Source organism: Phoxinus phoxinus, assembly GCF_949152265.1.
Source record: "Phoxinus phoxinus genome assembly, chromosome: 13".
NCBI classification, from domain to species: Eukaryota; Metazoa; Chordata; class Actinopteri; order Cypriniformes; family Leuciscidae; genus Phoxinus; species Phoxinus phoxinus.
The window spans coordinates 25,946,741-25,960,878 of NC_136888.1; the positions used below are offsets into that span (position 1 = coordinate 25,946,741).

General features: G+C 36.3%; 1 protein-coding gene across 5 annotated transcripts in view; it reads right to left on the reverse strand.

The window, feature by feature from the left end:
* The window catches only part of kcnk2a (potassium channel, subfamily K, member 2a), a 31,451-nt gene extending 17,735 nt beyond the window's left edge, over positions 1-13,716 (reverse strand). Inside the window, exons 1-5 of one of the 5 annotated variants that reach the window (XM_079632912.1) lie at positions 13,532-13,707; positions 7,832-7,938; positions 5,975-6,404; positions 3,913-4,223; positions 625-742 (exon numbers count right to left, since the gene is read on the reverse strand). In XM_079632912.1, the coding sequence (XP_079489038.1) occupies positions 625-742; positions 3,913-4,223; position 5,975 (430 nt within the window). In that variant the 5' untranslated portion in view covers positions 5,976-6,404; positions 7,832-7,938; positions 13,532-13,707. Of the gene's footprint in view, positions 1-624; positions 743-3,912; positions 4,224-5,974; positions 6,405-7,831; positions 7,939-13,092; positions 13,173-13,531 lie in introns of all 5 variants that reach the window. The other 4 variants (XM_079632911.1, XM_079632915.1, XM_079632913.1 and 1 more) reach the window with 4 other exon arrangements.
* Between the last annotated feature and the right edge of the window lie 422 nt (positions 13,717-14,138).

The following is a 14,138-nucleotide window of genomic DNA, read 5'->3' on the forward strand; positions in this document are numbered from 1 at the left end:
TGGCTCCCTCTGGTGGAGGGGTGAATGATCCATGGACGAAGACGCAACAGCATCACAGTTTCAGCGACAGCACAGATGTTCTTTCATTATATATATATATAAAAAAAAAATCTTGAGCACCAAATCAGCATATTAGAATGATTTCTGAAGGATCACGTAACACTGAAGACTGGAGTAATGGCTGCTGACAATGTAGCTTTGCCATCACAGCAATAAATTACCACAATATATAAAAATAGAAAACAGTTATTTTAAATTGTAATAATATTCAACAATATTACTGTTTTTACTGTTTTTTTATAAAAAAAAAAAAAAAAAAAATCATACCGACCCACACATCCAATAGAAGCTGACAGACTCACAGGAGCACACCTAAATGTAAAGTTGTAACTGACACCTTTCACAATTAATTAATTGCGATTTTTTTTTTTCCCATCAATTGTGCAGTGTACTTGTTGTGGTCTATTTATTTGACTTTTAAGTCCTTGAGTTAAACTCGTTTCACCAAGCACATTTCCCCAAGTTTTCCAAATTCATCACCTAAATGAAGTGATAATGAAGCTCAAAAAGTCACTAATCAATTAAAGAATCAATTAGGGGATTGATACGGAGTACAGCTGTTACCTATAGTGGTGATGACAGTCCCTGCAAAGAAGAAGGAGCTGCTGAGGTCCCACATGCTGCTCTCATTGGAGGGGTGACCCGAGGGATTGACCCCGGCCCGGATAGCAACCACCACTTGCTGCGAATGAGAGAACAGGTCTCAGGAATAATCTCCAAAAAAATTAACGAATCACTTCAAGCTTAAACCAAAAACGAGAGCAATGAGCAGAGAACAACCACTTAATTAAAAAACCCTCAAAAGTCATAATTTACTCCCTTCTCATGTCATAACTGTATTTTCTTTCTTTGTGAAACACAAAAGTAGATACTCTGCCATCCACAAAAGAAAGAAAATATTACAGGGTCAGAATGACATGAAGGTTCAAAAAAATGATGGCAAGTTTTCATTAGGAAAAGTATTACATGAATATACAGGACATGTTTATTTAGAAAATGACAGCTATATTTCCAATTTATCCATGTTGAATCATATTCAGCCATGCTATTTCCAGTATAACCCCATCTGCTATTGTGCGGAGAGATGTAACACGTTTAAATCTGAAGCAGACTGTCTCTGAATGAGCAGGATGGCTGGCTCCAATTGCCTACATTCAGGCCCTCAAACAAAGACACGGATCTGTTCTTTATCAGTGTTCCACAGCATCTCTGGATTTTACGTCACACATTACAGTGTCCGCTGGAAGTTGAGACAGAATATGTTCTGTAATTTCATTCACTGTCAAATCTGTTATAGTATGGTGGCCTTATCAAACGTGTGGCTCTTTGTTTGTGCAGCAGGAATGAGATTATACTTCTTGTACTGTTTTTCAGACTGTGCCTCTTCTTCTAAAGAAGGGATCTTGGCATAATTGAGATCAATATTTGTGCTTCTCTGATCAGTGTGTTGCTTGAAGTCCTAAAGTCACTTACTACAAGCTTGGATTGATTCCAAACTTAGGGAATGTGTAGTTCTTTAAAGAGCATTTCTTTGCTTTTTAACTTACCTAGTGTAAAAAAAGGATCTTTAAAAGGACACATTACTCAAAGAGTGAGTGGAAGGTCAAAGCTGAAGTTGTTCTGTTCTCATTTCATATGTATGCATACTTCAGAAACTAAAGTAAGTGAAGGGCAAACGGTGGAGCTGTCCGTGGTCCTTAACTCATATCTCATTCAGTCTTTCTCCCATTACGTGTACATGAGGCAAGAACGTAGTATGGCCATCTCTTATCACAACTGCTTCACTTTTTCAGATAAAGTGAAAAAAGTTGCAACTACAAGATGTAATATCCAAATAATGAACAATTGGATTGCAAATTTTTTTAAAGTTGAGATTACAAGATGTTCATATCATCTTAATGCCCAAATAATGGAAAATTGCATATGCAAAAATACAATAAAAAACATGTTGAAATTTTCAAAAACAAATAAAATTGGATAAAGAGGGAGTTATGAGATGTAATTTCCAAATAATGGAAAACTGCATTGCAAATATGAAAAATAAAGTTGCAATTACTGGTATACAATGTAATGTCAAAAAAAAAAAAAAAAAAGCCAAATTAATGCCAAAATAACAAAGAAAAGCATTTCAAACCTAAAAATTTTAAGGACTTTTCACACAGAATGAATTTTCCACTGTTCTACTTTTCCATTGTTTTTCAATGTAAAGGCACCAGACGGACATCTTGCATCTTGAACACTGCATTTTTATAACGCCGTGTCATGCGCAAGTTAAAATAGATTAAACTTAAAAGTTCTACAAAAAAAAAAAAAAGTCTCTCTAGATCTTGAACCTCCCCAAACAGTGCTGAGGATGGGCCAAAAAAGACCCATCATTTCTCATTTCTTAATTTACGTCACATCGGGCCAATATTTACTGCAAAACATTCAAGTACTTTAAGTATCTATCTCTTATTTAATTCTGCAGTGGCTTGTATCAGGTGTTGGACCTCTGAGATGAAAACTCTGGCCACAGTGGCCTGGTCCATTTTCCAGCCTTGAGCTTCTTCTCAAAATCCAGAGAACTGGAGCAAAAAAAAAAAAAAAAACTGGGCATGTTTTCACATAGCAGTGAGTGAGCAATGTAAAACCAGTCAAAAACATCTGCACATTGTGCAGGTTCTCCTGGCCTAAATATAGCAGGAGTCAAGACGAGCCCTCAGTGTAACCCAGCTGCTCATCCATGCCTCCTCCTCCCAGCTCAGGCAAAAGTGAGAGGCCATTCTTTCCATTGGGGAGGCTTTCCTGTTTGTGAACAACTAAGTGTCGCTACAATCACTACTGGGTTTGGGCTGTTGGCAGCAACGCAACTTGGCAGGAATCAACATTTGTTCAGAGGTGTGTGGATGTGAGCGTCAGAACAATAATCAAGAGATGGGAAGTAGATGAATGCAGTGTGTTGGGATGTCATTTATCGTAAAAGGCAAGGGGGAGGGGTACGAGTTATCTCCTGGGGTTAGAAAATGTAGATGTATAGGCTGTCAGAGAACTACAGGAATATTTATAGGTAGGATGGTGTTACTTTAACGCATCACAGCACACAACAACCTAACCCCACTAAAAGTATGGAAATCAAACATAGAACTATAGCTCAAATTATTCAAATGGTTATTTAAATATTTGCAAAAATTGTGTTCACAACTTTATTACAGTAAAAATGCTTTTTGGTGTTTTGTCCAGCATTTTAATGCTATATGTGGATGAAAACCACAGAAAACCAAGAATTGCCGCTAGAATCTCCGATTAGAAAGTGACATTTTATAAGTGCAATCTACTTTTGAACAAAGGAAAATACCATAGACTTCAGAAGGCACAGCTAGTGATATAATGTCAAGAGAAGGTTTCATTTCACGACAGGTAAAATAATGTTAACTGAACTCACTGAAACCAATTTAAAAGAAATTACCGGCGGCAGCAACCCCACTTTTAGGAGAGCAGATAAAGCGTATACAGCTATTAGCCATAAGAACATTTAATAAATACATTCAAGACAGAACAGATTGTTCAGAATGTTTAGAATGTCAGCCAAGCCATCTTTTCCATCCCTCTTTTTTTCTAAGAAATATGGTTGCCTCACACTTCAGAAACAGATCAACATGTCTTCGGCTTATCAGTGTTTTCTGTGCCTCCAATTAATCAGATTGCACACTGTTCCTGCCAACTTCAGAGCTGTCTGTATTGATTTTGGCAAAGATTAGTCTATTCACACACAAAACCACTATGCTTTGAATCAACATTAAAAATGCTATTTTTACCTATACAAATAAATATTTTGAAATCCAATTTCAAGCACACAGGTAAATGATTTTGTACCTTGACCAGGTCCTCCAGCTCAGAGTTGTTGACACAGGCATGTCTAGAGAGAAAGAGGATTTTCTCCTGCAGGATGAGGTACTTCTGCGAGATCTCCTGGGGCTGTTCCAGAGCTTTGAACACCGTGGCTCCGATGATCAGGTACAGGACCACCAGCAGGAAGATCGCCAATACTGTTTTCCACTTCATTACGGTGGTTATGGTATCACAATCATCACCCGAGTTATACACAATGGGCTTGGAGGAGAACGACAGCCGTGGTTTGGTGTTGTGTGTGGCTGATTTAGGATCTAAAAGATCAGGTGCAGCCACTGGGGGGGGGAACAAAGGGAGAGAGGAGGTAAGAGAGAGCAAATGAGGAGAGAGAGAGAGAGGGTGAGAGAGAGAGAGAATGAGAGAGTACGAGAGAGAGAGAGAGAGAGAGAGAGAGAGAATATAATAGCCAGCAGTAATAAAAAAAAACTGCTGATGAGGCTTTAGTAATTTTGTATTGCAGTTCAAAGAATCCTGCTTGATTTATAGATGTACATCCATGTGTCTTTGTACATGAACGAAAACACATTCATGTTTTTTACATGGAGCCATCAATAAATAATAGCCGCTATGAAAGGCACAGACAGCTGCAGGGTTTTAAAACAGTGATGAATTCGATTTAGATTATGGACATAGATTTTACGGTTCATATTATGTCTTGTTATTTTTCTGAATCTAAAGCATTTTAAATTCTGTTTCCCTGGGAAACAGTGTTGAAACATTTGACTGATTATTTCTTAATACGAGCATTTACAATTTACTTTCAAAGAGGATTTTCATAAAAGAGCATCATCGCAGGAATGGGGGAAAAAAATATGTGAACTATTTTCTGAGTAAATTGCACAATAAATGACAAAGAAATGGAAAGTAACACACTGAATTAATCCGAATAAAACATTTTCATGGTTGTAAAAATAAAAACAAAATCAGTGTCAAAGTGAATCTGGCCCTTCATCTGTGAGGATATTAATTTGGATCTTTCTCAACTGACTTCTGCAGTGTTCCAGACAAGTGTGAAAACCCTCTCTAGCAAACCAGTGACAGTGGACGTAATGTTCTCCTCACTAGTGTCCAGTATGCAGCGTGTGGAACTACGTTATGCAAGACAGCACAAGTTTTAGCACTAATTTAGAGCTGTGTATAATACAGACCTCAATGCTTATAAAGATCTGTTACTGAAGCCCCAGAGGGTTCCAGCAATGCATGCGTCCATGTTCACCTACTGTATGTGGATGTGAAACTTTAACACATGCAGATCCATTCAAATCACTTCTCTTTGGTATTTATTTTGATAATAAAGCAAAGATAATGATTCTAACAATTAGTTAGATAATATGATTCTAAACTACAGCCAAACTTAAGTATATCAATAATATTTTGACTTTTACATTAAAGTTAAAGTTGATATGAGCAAGACAAGTCATTAGATCACTTTAAAGAGTTTATGTATACATTTTTTTTATGTTGTAATGGAATGAGTAAGTAAGCAAGCAAGCAGAAGAGGCATACTGTACTGCAAAATGTGATTTCAGTAATAATCCTCCTACAAATCTGGAAAAAGCCTGGCAAAGCTGTGGGTGGTGTGGCGCTGTGATACATCATTTGAGCTGGTCACCTAAAGGTAAAAGGTTCAACCCCTGCAGAAGGCGCTTCAATAGCCATCACCATTGTAGCAAGTGTAGTTTACAGTTATATTTTACTTTATCTGCTTTCAGTAATACTGCATTCCTGCATTTTTTTTCTTTAAAAAGAAAAGGAATCTACAGTGAAATTGCATTAACTTTGTCCAATTATTTGGATTTTACTAGTGTTCAGAACCAAATCCAAATCTTAATGAAGAAAGAACAATGCAACTGTACTTATTCTTTTGACTGATTATCATTTATGCTCGCATCTCGGGTATAATTAGCTAAAGTATGATCATATTTTGATATCCCTAACATAATTCCGATGTGAATGGGTTAACTATCATGCCAAATTTACTACATAATTAACAATTCAATTATGCAAAAAGACATCTCGCACTTACTACTTTGTCAAATCTCTTCTTCTTCTTCCTCATCGGCTGTCTTGAGTGCTGGACCTCTTGACTTGTTGTCTTGCCGTTCTCAGGAGCACACTAGCAAAACCTGGATGTTAATCATGGCAGCAAACACACTCGCATCCCTCCGTATTCTCTTCTGGACTATCATGCCTCTGTCCAGTTTTAAATCTCCATGCGAGCAGTATTTTGGAATCCAGCGGTGGATTTCGTGGTTGAGTAAGCACTGAAGTGAGAAGGGAGTGTCCAAAGGGGGCACACGGATAACTGGACGGGCTGTTCTCATCATGAGCGCGCGAGCTGTCCGTCTCCTCTCCACGCTCACAAGCCCGCTCTCGAAGCGCCTCGTTTTTTTCGCAAACTGTGAGCAGGTTTCACGATCTCGTGCGCGCCACTCCATTGCCGCAGGTCATATCGGCTGTCAGTCAATAAAAGGGGAAGGAAATCACGAGGAATTTAATGATTCTCGTTTAGGAGCTACTTTTGGCGAGTAAATATTTGAAAGAACCATTAGCAGCTTGTTTCCGAAGGATGAGATAAATTATTATGTCAACCAAGCAAACAAACAACCAGATTTAGGCTAAGTCTCACGAACGGAAACTACAAACTGAACGGGTTATTAAATTAGTCGATTAATTGACCCCTTTGAAATTTCCGGGTTTCTCAGAAGCGGAAGTCTTTAGTTGGGTAAAGTTCTTTAGCGACGAATGATAGAATACATTATATTTTTTTGTGTGTTCCCATTTGCTCAAATAGAAAAACTAAAATAGAAAAACTTCTAGTGATTTCACAACTTTTAAAAAGAGAGAAAAAATTTGAGAGATTGACAAGGACAGTCAGAAGAGAAAGGGGTCAAAGTTCCCTAGGCGGCCTAATACAGTTTGACTTTGACCCCTTTCTCTTCTGACTGTCCTTGTCAATCTCTCTATTTTTTACTCTCTTTTTAAAAGTTGTGAAATCACTAGCAGTTTTTCTATTTGAGTTTTTCTATTTGAGCAAATGGGAACACACAAAAATATATAATGTATTCTATTCTATCCTAATTTAGGCCTATACCCTCACAGCAGCCTGAACTAGTTTTTGTAATTTGATGCAAAAGTAATATACAAAGTAGGCCTATAAATGTAGATACATTTTTCTAAAAAATTTAAATATAAAAAACTTAGCAGGATTTTCGTTGCTGATGACCATTAAAACGCGTCTCAGACTACAATTGTGAATTTACAATAATAATAAAAAACAGCTCATAAGAGTAATTTGTTCGGGAATCTAACTGCATCCACAGACCACGCTGTTTTTATTCATTAAAAAGGACCAACTTATAAGAGTCATTCTTTCAGGAACCGGAATGCATTGGTCACGCAGCTGCATGTTTGATTCATTAAAGAGCTTATAACAATCATCGTTCAAGAATCATACAGCATTGGTCACAAAACTGCCATATCTCCTTGTTTTAATATCAATCTTGCTCTTAACAATCAATCAATCAATCAATCAATCAATGCTTTTAAGTGTCATGAATTTAAATGTTTCATGTCACATCTTTCTGATGGCTATAATTGTGTATGATTTATCTTCCTGGTCAGCTAGTTGTTTAAGTAAAATTAAGATTTTGGTTAGCCTAAAATTAGGCCCTATATTTGGAGATATTTTTACATCTTGTTCTAAAACATATAGCCTATTACAAGCGTATACTGTAAAAAGTGAACATGTGCAGTTGTTGCTTTAAGGAGGTAAAGCCTACCTGATTCTACCTCTAAATTCTAATTTTGTTGTTGTAACCTAATTCAATCAGGTTTATGTAAACAAGGGAATGCCGTTTTAACTTAATGGAGTTACACTGACCCAATATAAAATTTCCAATGCAGCTCAGGAGTGACACATGCGCACTATATACTGCACCACCACACATAATAAAGGCCATAGTCTTGACTCGTGTCAGGACATCTGCTCTGAAGAACAAAGAAGAAAAGGTTTGTGTTTAGCTGTTTCTTGGCAAATTTTGCTTCAATGAGAAATTGGGATTCGGGGTTATTGATACATTACATTATGTCGCATCAAAGAGGAAAATCACAATTGACATTATAAAACAAACATACACTCAAAAAATTATGTTTTGCCTCTTGTTCAGTTTAATTAAAATGAGCTAAAGCAACAATTTAACATTGTCACAACTTGTGTTCAATCCATCTAATGTATTTTACGTTTTACCACAAATTAATTTTCTTGACGACTAACTGGGCTGCATTTCTCAAAAAAGCATTGTAAGCCTAAGTAGATCGTAAAGCCATTGCCACCAATGGTCTACGATCAACTTAGCTCATTACCACGCTTTTTGGCAGCCCTGGCCAGTGGATCAGTTACCAGCATGCTTTGCAAGGGACTGCATTAGGAGAGAAAATGTTGGAATTAAGTGTTATTCTATGCGTTTCTCAGTAATGGAAAAGATGTTGGTAGTTTGTTAATGTTTAATGTTCAGTTATGTTGGACATTTAGAGGGAGTTTCTGTTATTGAATTGTGTTACCATTGTGCTGAAGAGTATATAGCGCTTGTGCTTATAGGGTGTGGGCACTCAGTATTCCATGCTCAATAACATTTCCAATTAAGTTAAAATTACATTAATTTGACTAATGTAAACATACAATTGATTTATTTAAATCAATTAAATTGTATTTACCCAATTAAACAGATTTATTTTAAATGAACTAAATTAAGTTGTGTGCAAATCATTCTTCAATTAAAGTAAGGGTAATTAATTCATTTTTTGAGTGTTTTTACATCAAGGTGGAAAAGGATTAGCATAAAATAAAAAATAATAAATCAAACGTATAAAGTAATTTTACCTTGCTGGAGTAATCAGGTTATATCTACTGACAAATAAGTTTCAGTAAAACCTTTTTCAGGTTGGTTGAATTCAGTTTATCGGTCATTTTAAATAATTTATTTAATTTCAACAAAACCAGCTATTTTAGAGGTTACCTCATGAATTTTCTAAGTTGAACAGACAACATTTTTTTTTCAGTGTACAAACTTTGACAAACTTTTAGAATTTTTCAAAAAACGTAAGGTGATATCTTAAGCCGCAGTTTAATTTTTCCAACAAAATGACATTTTAAAACACTTCAAGGTTGCTTTTGGGCATGTTTCAAATATTTATACAGATTGCATTGTATAACATATTCTTCTAATGTGTCATTATGATTTCTCTTTTTGGTAAGCTAGTTGTTTGAGTAAAATTAGATTTTGGTTAGCCTAAAATTAGGCCCTATTTGGAGATATTTTTACATCTTGTTCTAAAACATATAGCATATTACAAGCGTACACTGTAAAAAGTGAGCATGTGCAGTTGTTGCTTTAAGGAGGTATACCTGATTCTACCTCTAAATTCCAATTTTGTTGTAACCTAATTCAATCAGGTTTATGTAAACAAGGGAATGCCGTTTTAACTTAATTGAGTTACACTGACCCAATATACAATTTCCAATGCAGCTCAGGAGTGACACATGCGCACTATATACTGCACCACCACACATAATAAAGGCCATAGTCTTGACTCGTGTCAGCTAGGACATCTGCTCTGAAGGACAAAGAAGAAAAGGTTTGGGTTTGCTCCTTGGGATTTGGGGTTATTATACACATTATGTTGCATCAAAGAGGAAAATCAGTCATTTTAAATAATTTCTTTCATTTCAACAAAACCAGCTATATTAGATGTTACCACGTTGAACAGACAAAAAAGAAATTTCAGTGTACAAACTTTGAATAACTTGAATTTTTTATATTTAAAAAAAAAAACGTGAGGTGCTTATCTTAAGCCGCAGTTGAATTTTTCCAACAAAATACACAAATTAACACAAAAAAGTGTTAAAACACTTCAAGGTTGCTTTTGGGCATGTTTCAAATATTTATACAGATTGCATTGTATAACATATTCTTCTAATGTGTCATTAGTTCAAATCATCTAGCAGTAAAAATTTCCATAATGACTTTGACAATGTTCCAGCTGTGAGCGTATTAATGCCTTACATTCCTATACATCTCCCATTGAGATGAAAATGGAAAGGCTGAACGTACAACATTGCTTAAAGGAAGATTAACCGTATCTTATATATTTGTTTGAATATGAACAGAGAGGGGGTTGTCAATAGCAAATGACAATAACTGCGCAGTCAATATATGTGCATGCACAATGCATGTAATGTAGACGTGATGTATTAGAGACGGTCTCAAAGAGTTTAACTTTGCATGACCCCTTGTCTTATGTTAACTGAACAAACTGTAGAGATGATGAAGTGAATTATCATAGTTCATGTTGAGACATCATGATTTTAAAATACAGCTGTTAAGAGACACCATATTTTATTTCCCATATACACTAGCTTCTGTTTCCCTTTCCTTTTCCCCATTGTCTTTTCACCTTGGCAATCGCACTGAGATGGCTAAAATGATGTGTCCTTTGGGCAATGATAGAAGTGCATCAAAGGCACATGTGCACTCACTCACACATTCCATGTTCACAGTGTTCCTCCATGGACCGTCATTATCCTCTGCCAGTTTGATTTTGGAATCACAATACCAAACTTACCCATAATATTGGCATGGATCTTATTTCAAGCAAGAACATAAACAACATGGAAACTTGGAAGTGGTGTGAACATAGCTTTCATATCCAAAAAAAACCAAACAAATAAAAAAAAAAAAACTTACTTTTAATAGCTCAGTTACAAGCATCACAGTTTTTGGCGAAACTTTTCTAAGTAAGAAACGATTCCAAAAACATGCAGAATAACTCAATAGGCCTGTAGATTATTCAATATATCATGAATATATTTACATAATATCTTTATAAATGACTGGATTGCGCATGTCACCGCGCCACCATTTTGGTATTCCCTCACATTCTATTGAATTAATTGAACATCATCTGATTTTAAAGAGAAAACATTACCCTGTAGTCCTTGTAACCATCTTCAAGAACTTATACACTTCCTACATATTAGCACTGCACTAAGACATTTGACTCTTGGCATTAGTTTACTGAGCAGCTATACACAAATTCTCAGTAAACTAAAGGAAGTGATGTGACTCCTGCAGAGAATCACTGTTTACACTCCATCAGGTTTCTGGTTAGATATCATTTTTGACCAGAATTTGACCTATGACACATAAATCCGTTTGAAAAGCCAGCGACCGGAAAAATGCTAACTACGTGATTGTATTGAGACTGTAAGCCTCCCACAGGATGACAATTAGCGAAGATTAGCACACGTGGTCTTTTTCTACCACGTAATGTGTAGTTTAGAGACTGTGTTTATGGTATAGCTCTTTAAAAAAACATAAATGGAAATGAACTGTGCCTTGCTCCAGAACTTTATCATTTTCACTGAGCTATATTTCAGGTCAGAATACACAGGGACACGGACACATTTTCTATTTATAACACATCCTTCCTTTTTAGTGTACTGAAAATGAGAATCCTGCTATATCTCGCATTAACTTTTTTTTTTTTTTTTCATTGTTTCAAAACACTAAACACTTTTTCATTTTTTCAAAACACTAAGCCGTATTGAGGGTGAGTAAGTGAAAACTTTTTTTTTTAAGTGAGCTTTAAGAATAGATTAATTCAATTTACACTCATATTCCATGGGGCCAACCTGTTAAACAAACAGTGTAAACATTACAGGATGTGTCTGTCAGTATTGTTATACCTTTAATCTTGCTGTCCCATCTTGCAGAATAAAAAGTGTTTATGTACAGCACATTTGGGCTTAAGCTCATGACTAGCATCTGCCCATTTATTGGCATTCACTCTTCACTTCAATTGACTACTTGAAAAAACACTTGGGTCAAATGTCAAACTGCTGACTCATTGTAAATCTCAGGGAGAACATCCACTGGCATTTGAAAGTTAAACAGTGCCCATTCTTTTTTTAGGGTCTCACAGTATATAAATAGAGGGCCGTTTTCTGATCTTAGCAAGATAACGGTCTAATCCACGTTACATAACATTTTGAGAAGCAACCCCTTGACCCATGCAGTGTGAAAATATTTAGCTTGTGTTTGCCATGCACGTGAATGAGCTTATGCTATGCCTTAGAAAAACACTGACATTGCATGAAGTTTCACCATACAGTGTGGTCAGTGGGAAAGTTCTCATGAGCAAACGTTTACTTGGACCATTTTATCAGTCCATCTCCATGTCAAAAGACATTACATTGAAATAGCACTAGCAAGAAAGTTATTATGAAATTCTTAAATCATTTAGTTGTTGTTTTGAAATAATAATAAACTCACCATTAAGGTATAATGAATGGATGGCTGTTTTTATTTTTCACCTTTGGCCTTGAGGACTTACATGGTCACATATGGAACCATATGGACACATATCGTGTAGTTAATAAAGGTATTGTGAAAATGATTATAAATGTAATTTGTTAACAAGTTATCTGTTAATCTCAACATTTATTAATACATTAATCAAAAGTTAAGAAAAACATTAGTTAATCCACTGTGAATTAACATGAACAAACATTTTTATTCACAAACATGTTAGTTCACCCATTAACGAATGTTAACAAATGAGATCTTATTGTAAGTGTTACTGTAAAAAGTTTATACTTTATCATGTTAACAAGGGACAAAAGTGTAACATGTCTTGTAAAGTTCCAACTCGATCTCATGGAAATTCGTATGAATTTTATGAGGTGGCTAATTCGTACCAATTCATATTGTAAGATTTTCGCAAAAATTTACATATTTTACGAGTTGCCAAATTCGTATGAATTCGTACAAATGACCTACCCCTAACCCCGCCCCTAAACCTACTCCTGACTCCGCCCCTAAACCTACCCCTGACCACGCCCCTAAACCTACCCCTGACCCCGCCCCTAAACCTACCCATCACGTGGGTTTAGACAAATCGTACAGTGAGGTCGTACAAATTAGCCACCTTTTAATCACTCGTACAAATTCGTACGAATTTATCGTGAGATAGCGTTGAAAGTTCTCTGCAATTACAAGTATACAAACGGATTTTTTTCCTTCTAAAGAAAATCTCTGAGGGGTCCATTCTTTGATTGGCAACATCATACAAGATGACACTTACAGAAGCAGCTTCCATACGCTTCACATGGCCATTATGCTCTCATACCAATTGCCTTGTTCCACTTTAGCGAAGCGCTACAGCTGTGGAATACAAGTGTGCTTACATTCAGAACCATTTAAAAGGTTTCATAGAGGTTAAGAGCCTCCTTCACTTTGCCAATACAAATTACAATGGCTATAGTGGAGCATATTGCCTTCTAGGAAATACAGGCCTGTTGAGCAAAACAAACATCCAGAAAAGACCGTTGGTGCCATGAACTGGAAAATACAGTTAAAGAAAAATAGACTAGGTCTTTCCTTCTAAAAGGGATTTCTTCCTGTTTGTTTGTTGATAAGGAACAGATGGGAAGAAATATCCCCTTTCGCACAAATGTTGATTTGCTGTCACCTTTACCTATTTCTGCCTAAGCTTAAGGAAATGAGACATATCAGGAACTCACAGTTTCATGTCACTTTCTGCTTATTTACAGCTCCAATGGGGAATTCTGAAGTCATAGGCAAGGATGAGGATAAACACGATGTCACCTCTGGGATTGGAAAGAATGAGGAGTCAGCATGTGCTGTTTGACTGAATGTCCCAGTCAAGGATATGACTGCTACATCCTGAGAAAGCCTTGAGTTTCACACCTGCACCTGGTTCTTCACCAGTCCCATTCGCCAGAATAATGACAATCACCTGTCCCTCATCATCACGTCAATCAAGGACTGTATATAAATACCTATGCTCTTTTCCCTCTTGTCTCGTTTAGGAATGATCCACATGCTTTGTTTGCACTCATCTTTTTCACTTATGAGCCCAAGCAAGTATTCTTATTGTGGAGTGTGTTATATTATTGCTTTCTACTGACCTTCTTTGTCTTCTGCCTCTTTGTGTATTGTCCCCGACTGGAACAAAGCGCTTTCGCTGCAATCTCCTCTATTGTCTTGTTCATAGATATTCAGAAAGATACTGCATTATTTGTTTATCCACTTCAGATCTCACTTGGATGGCCACTCTCTATTTTGCTCCTTAAATTTATCTGACATTCACACATGACCTTTTATTTA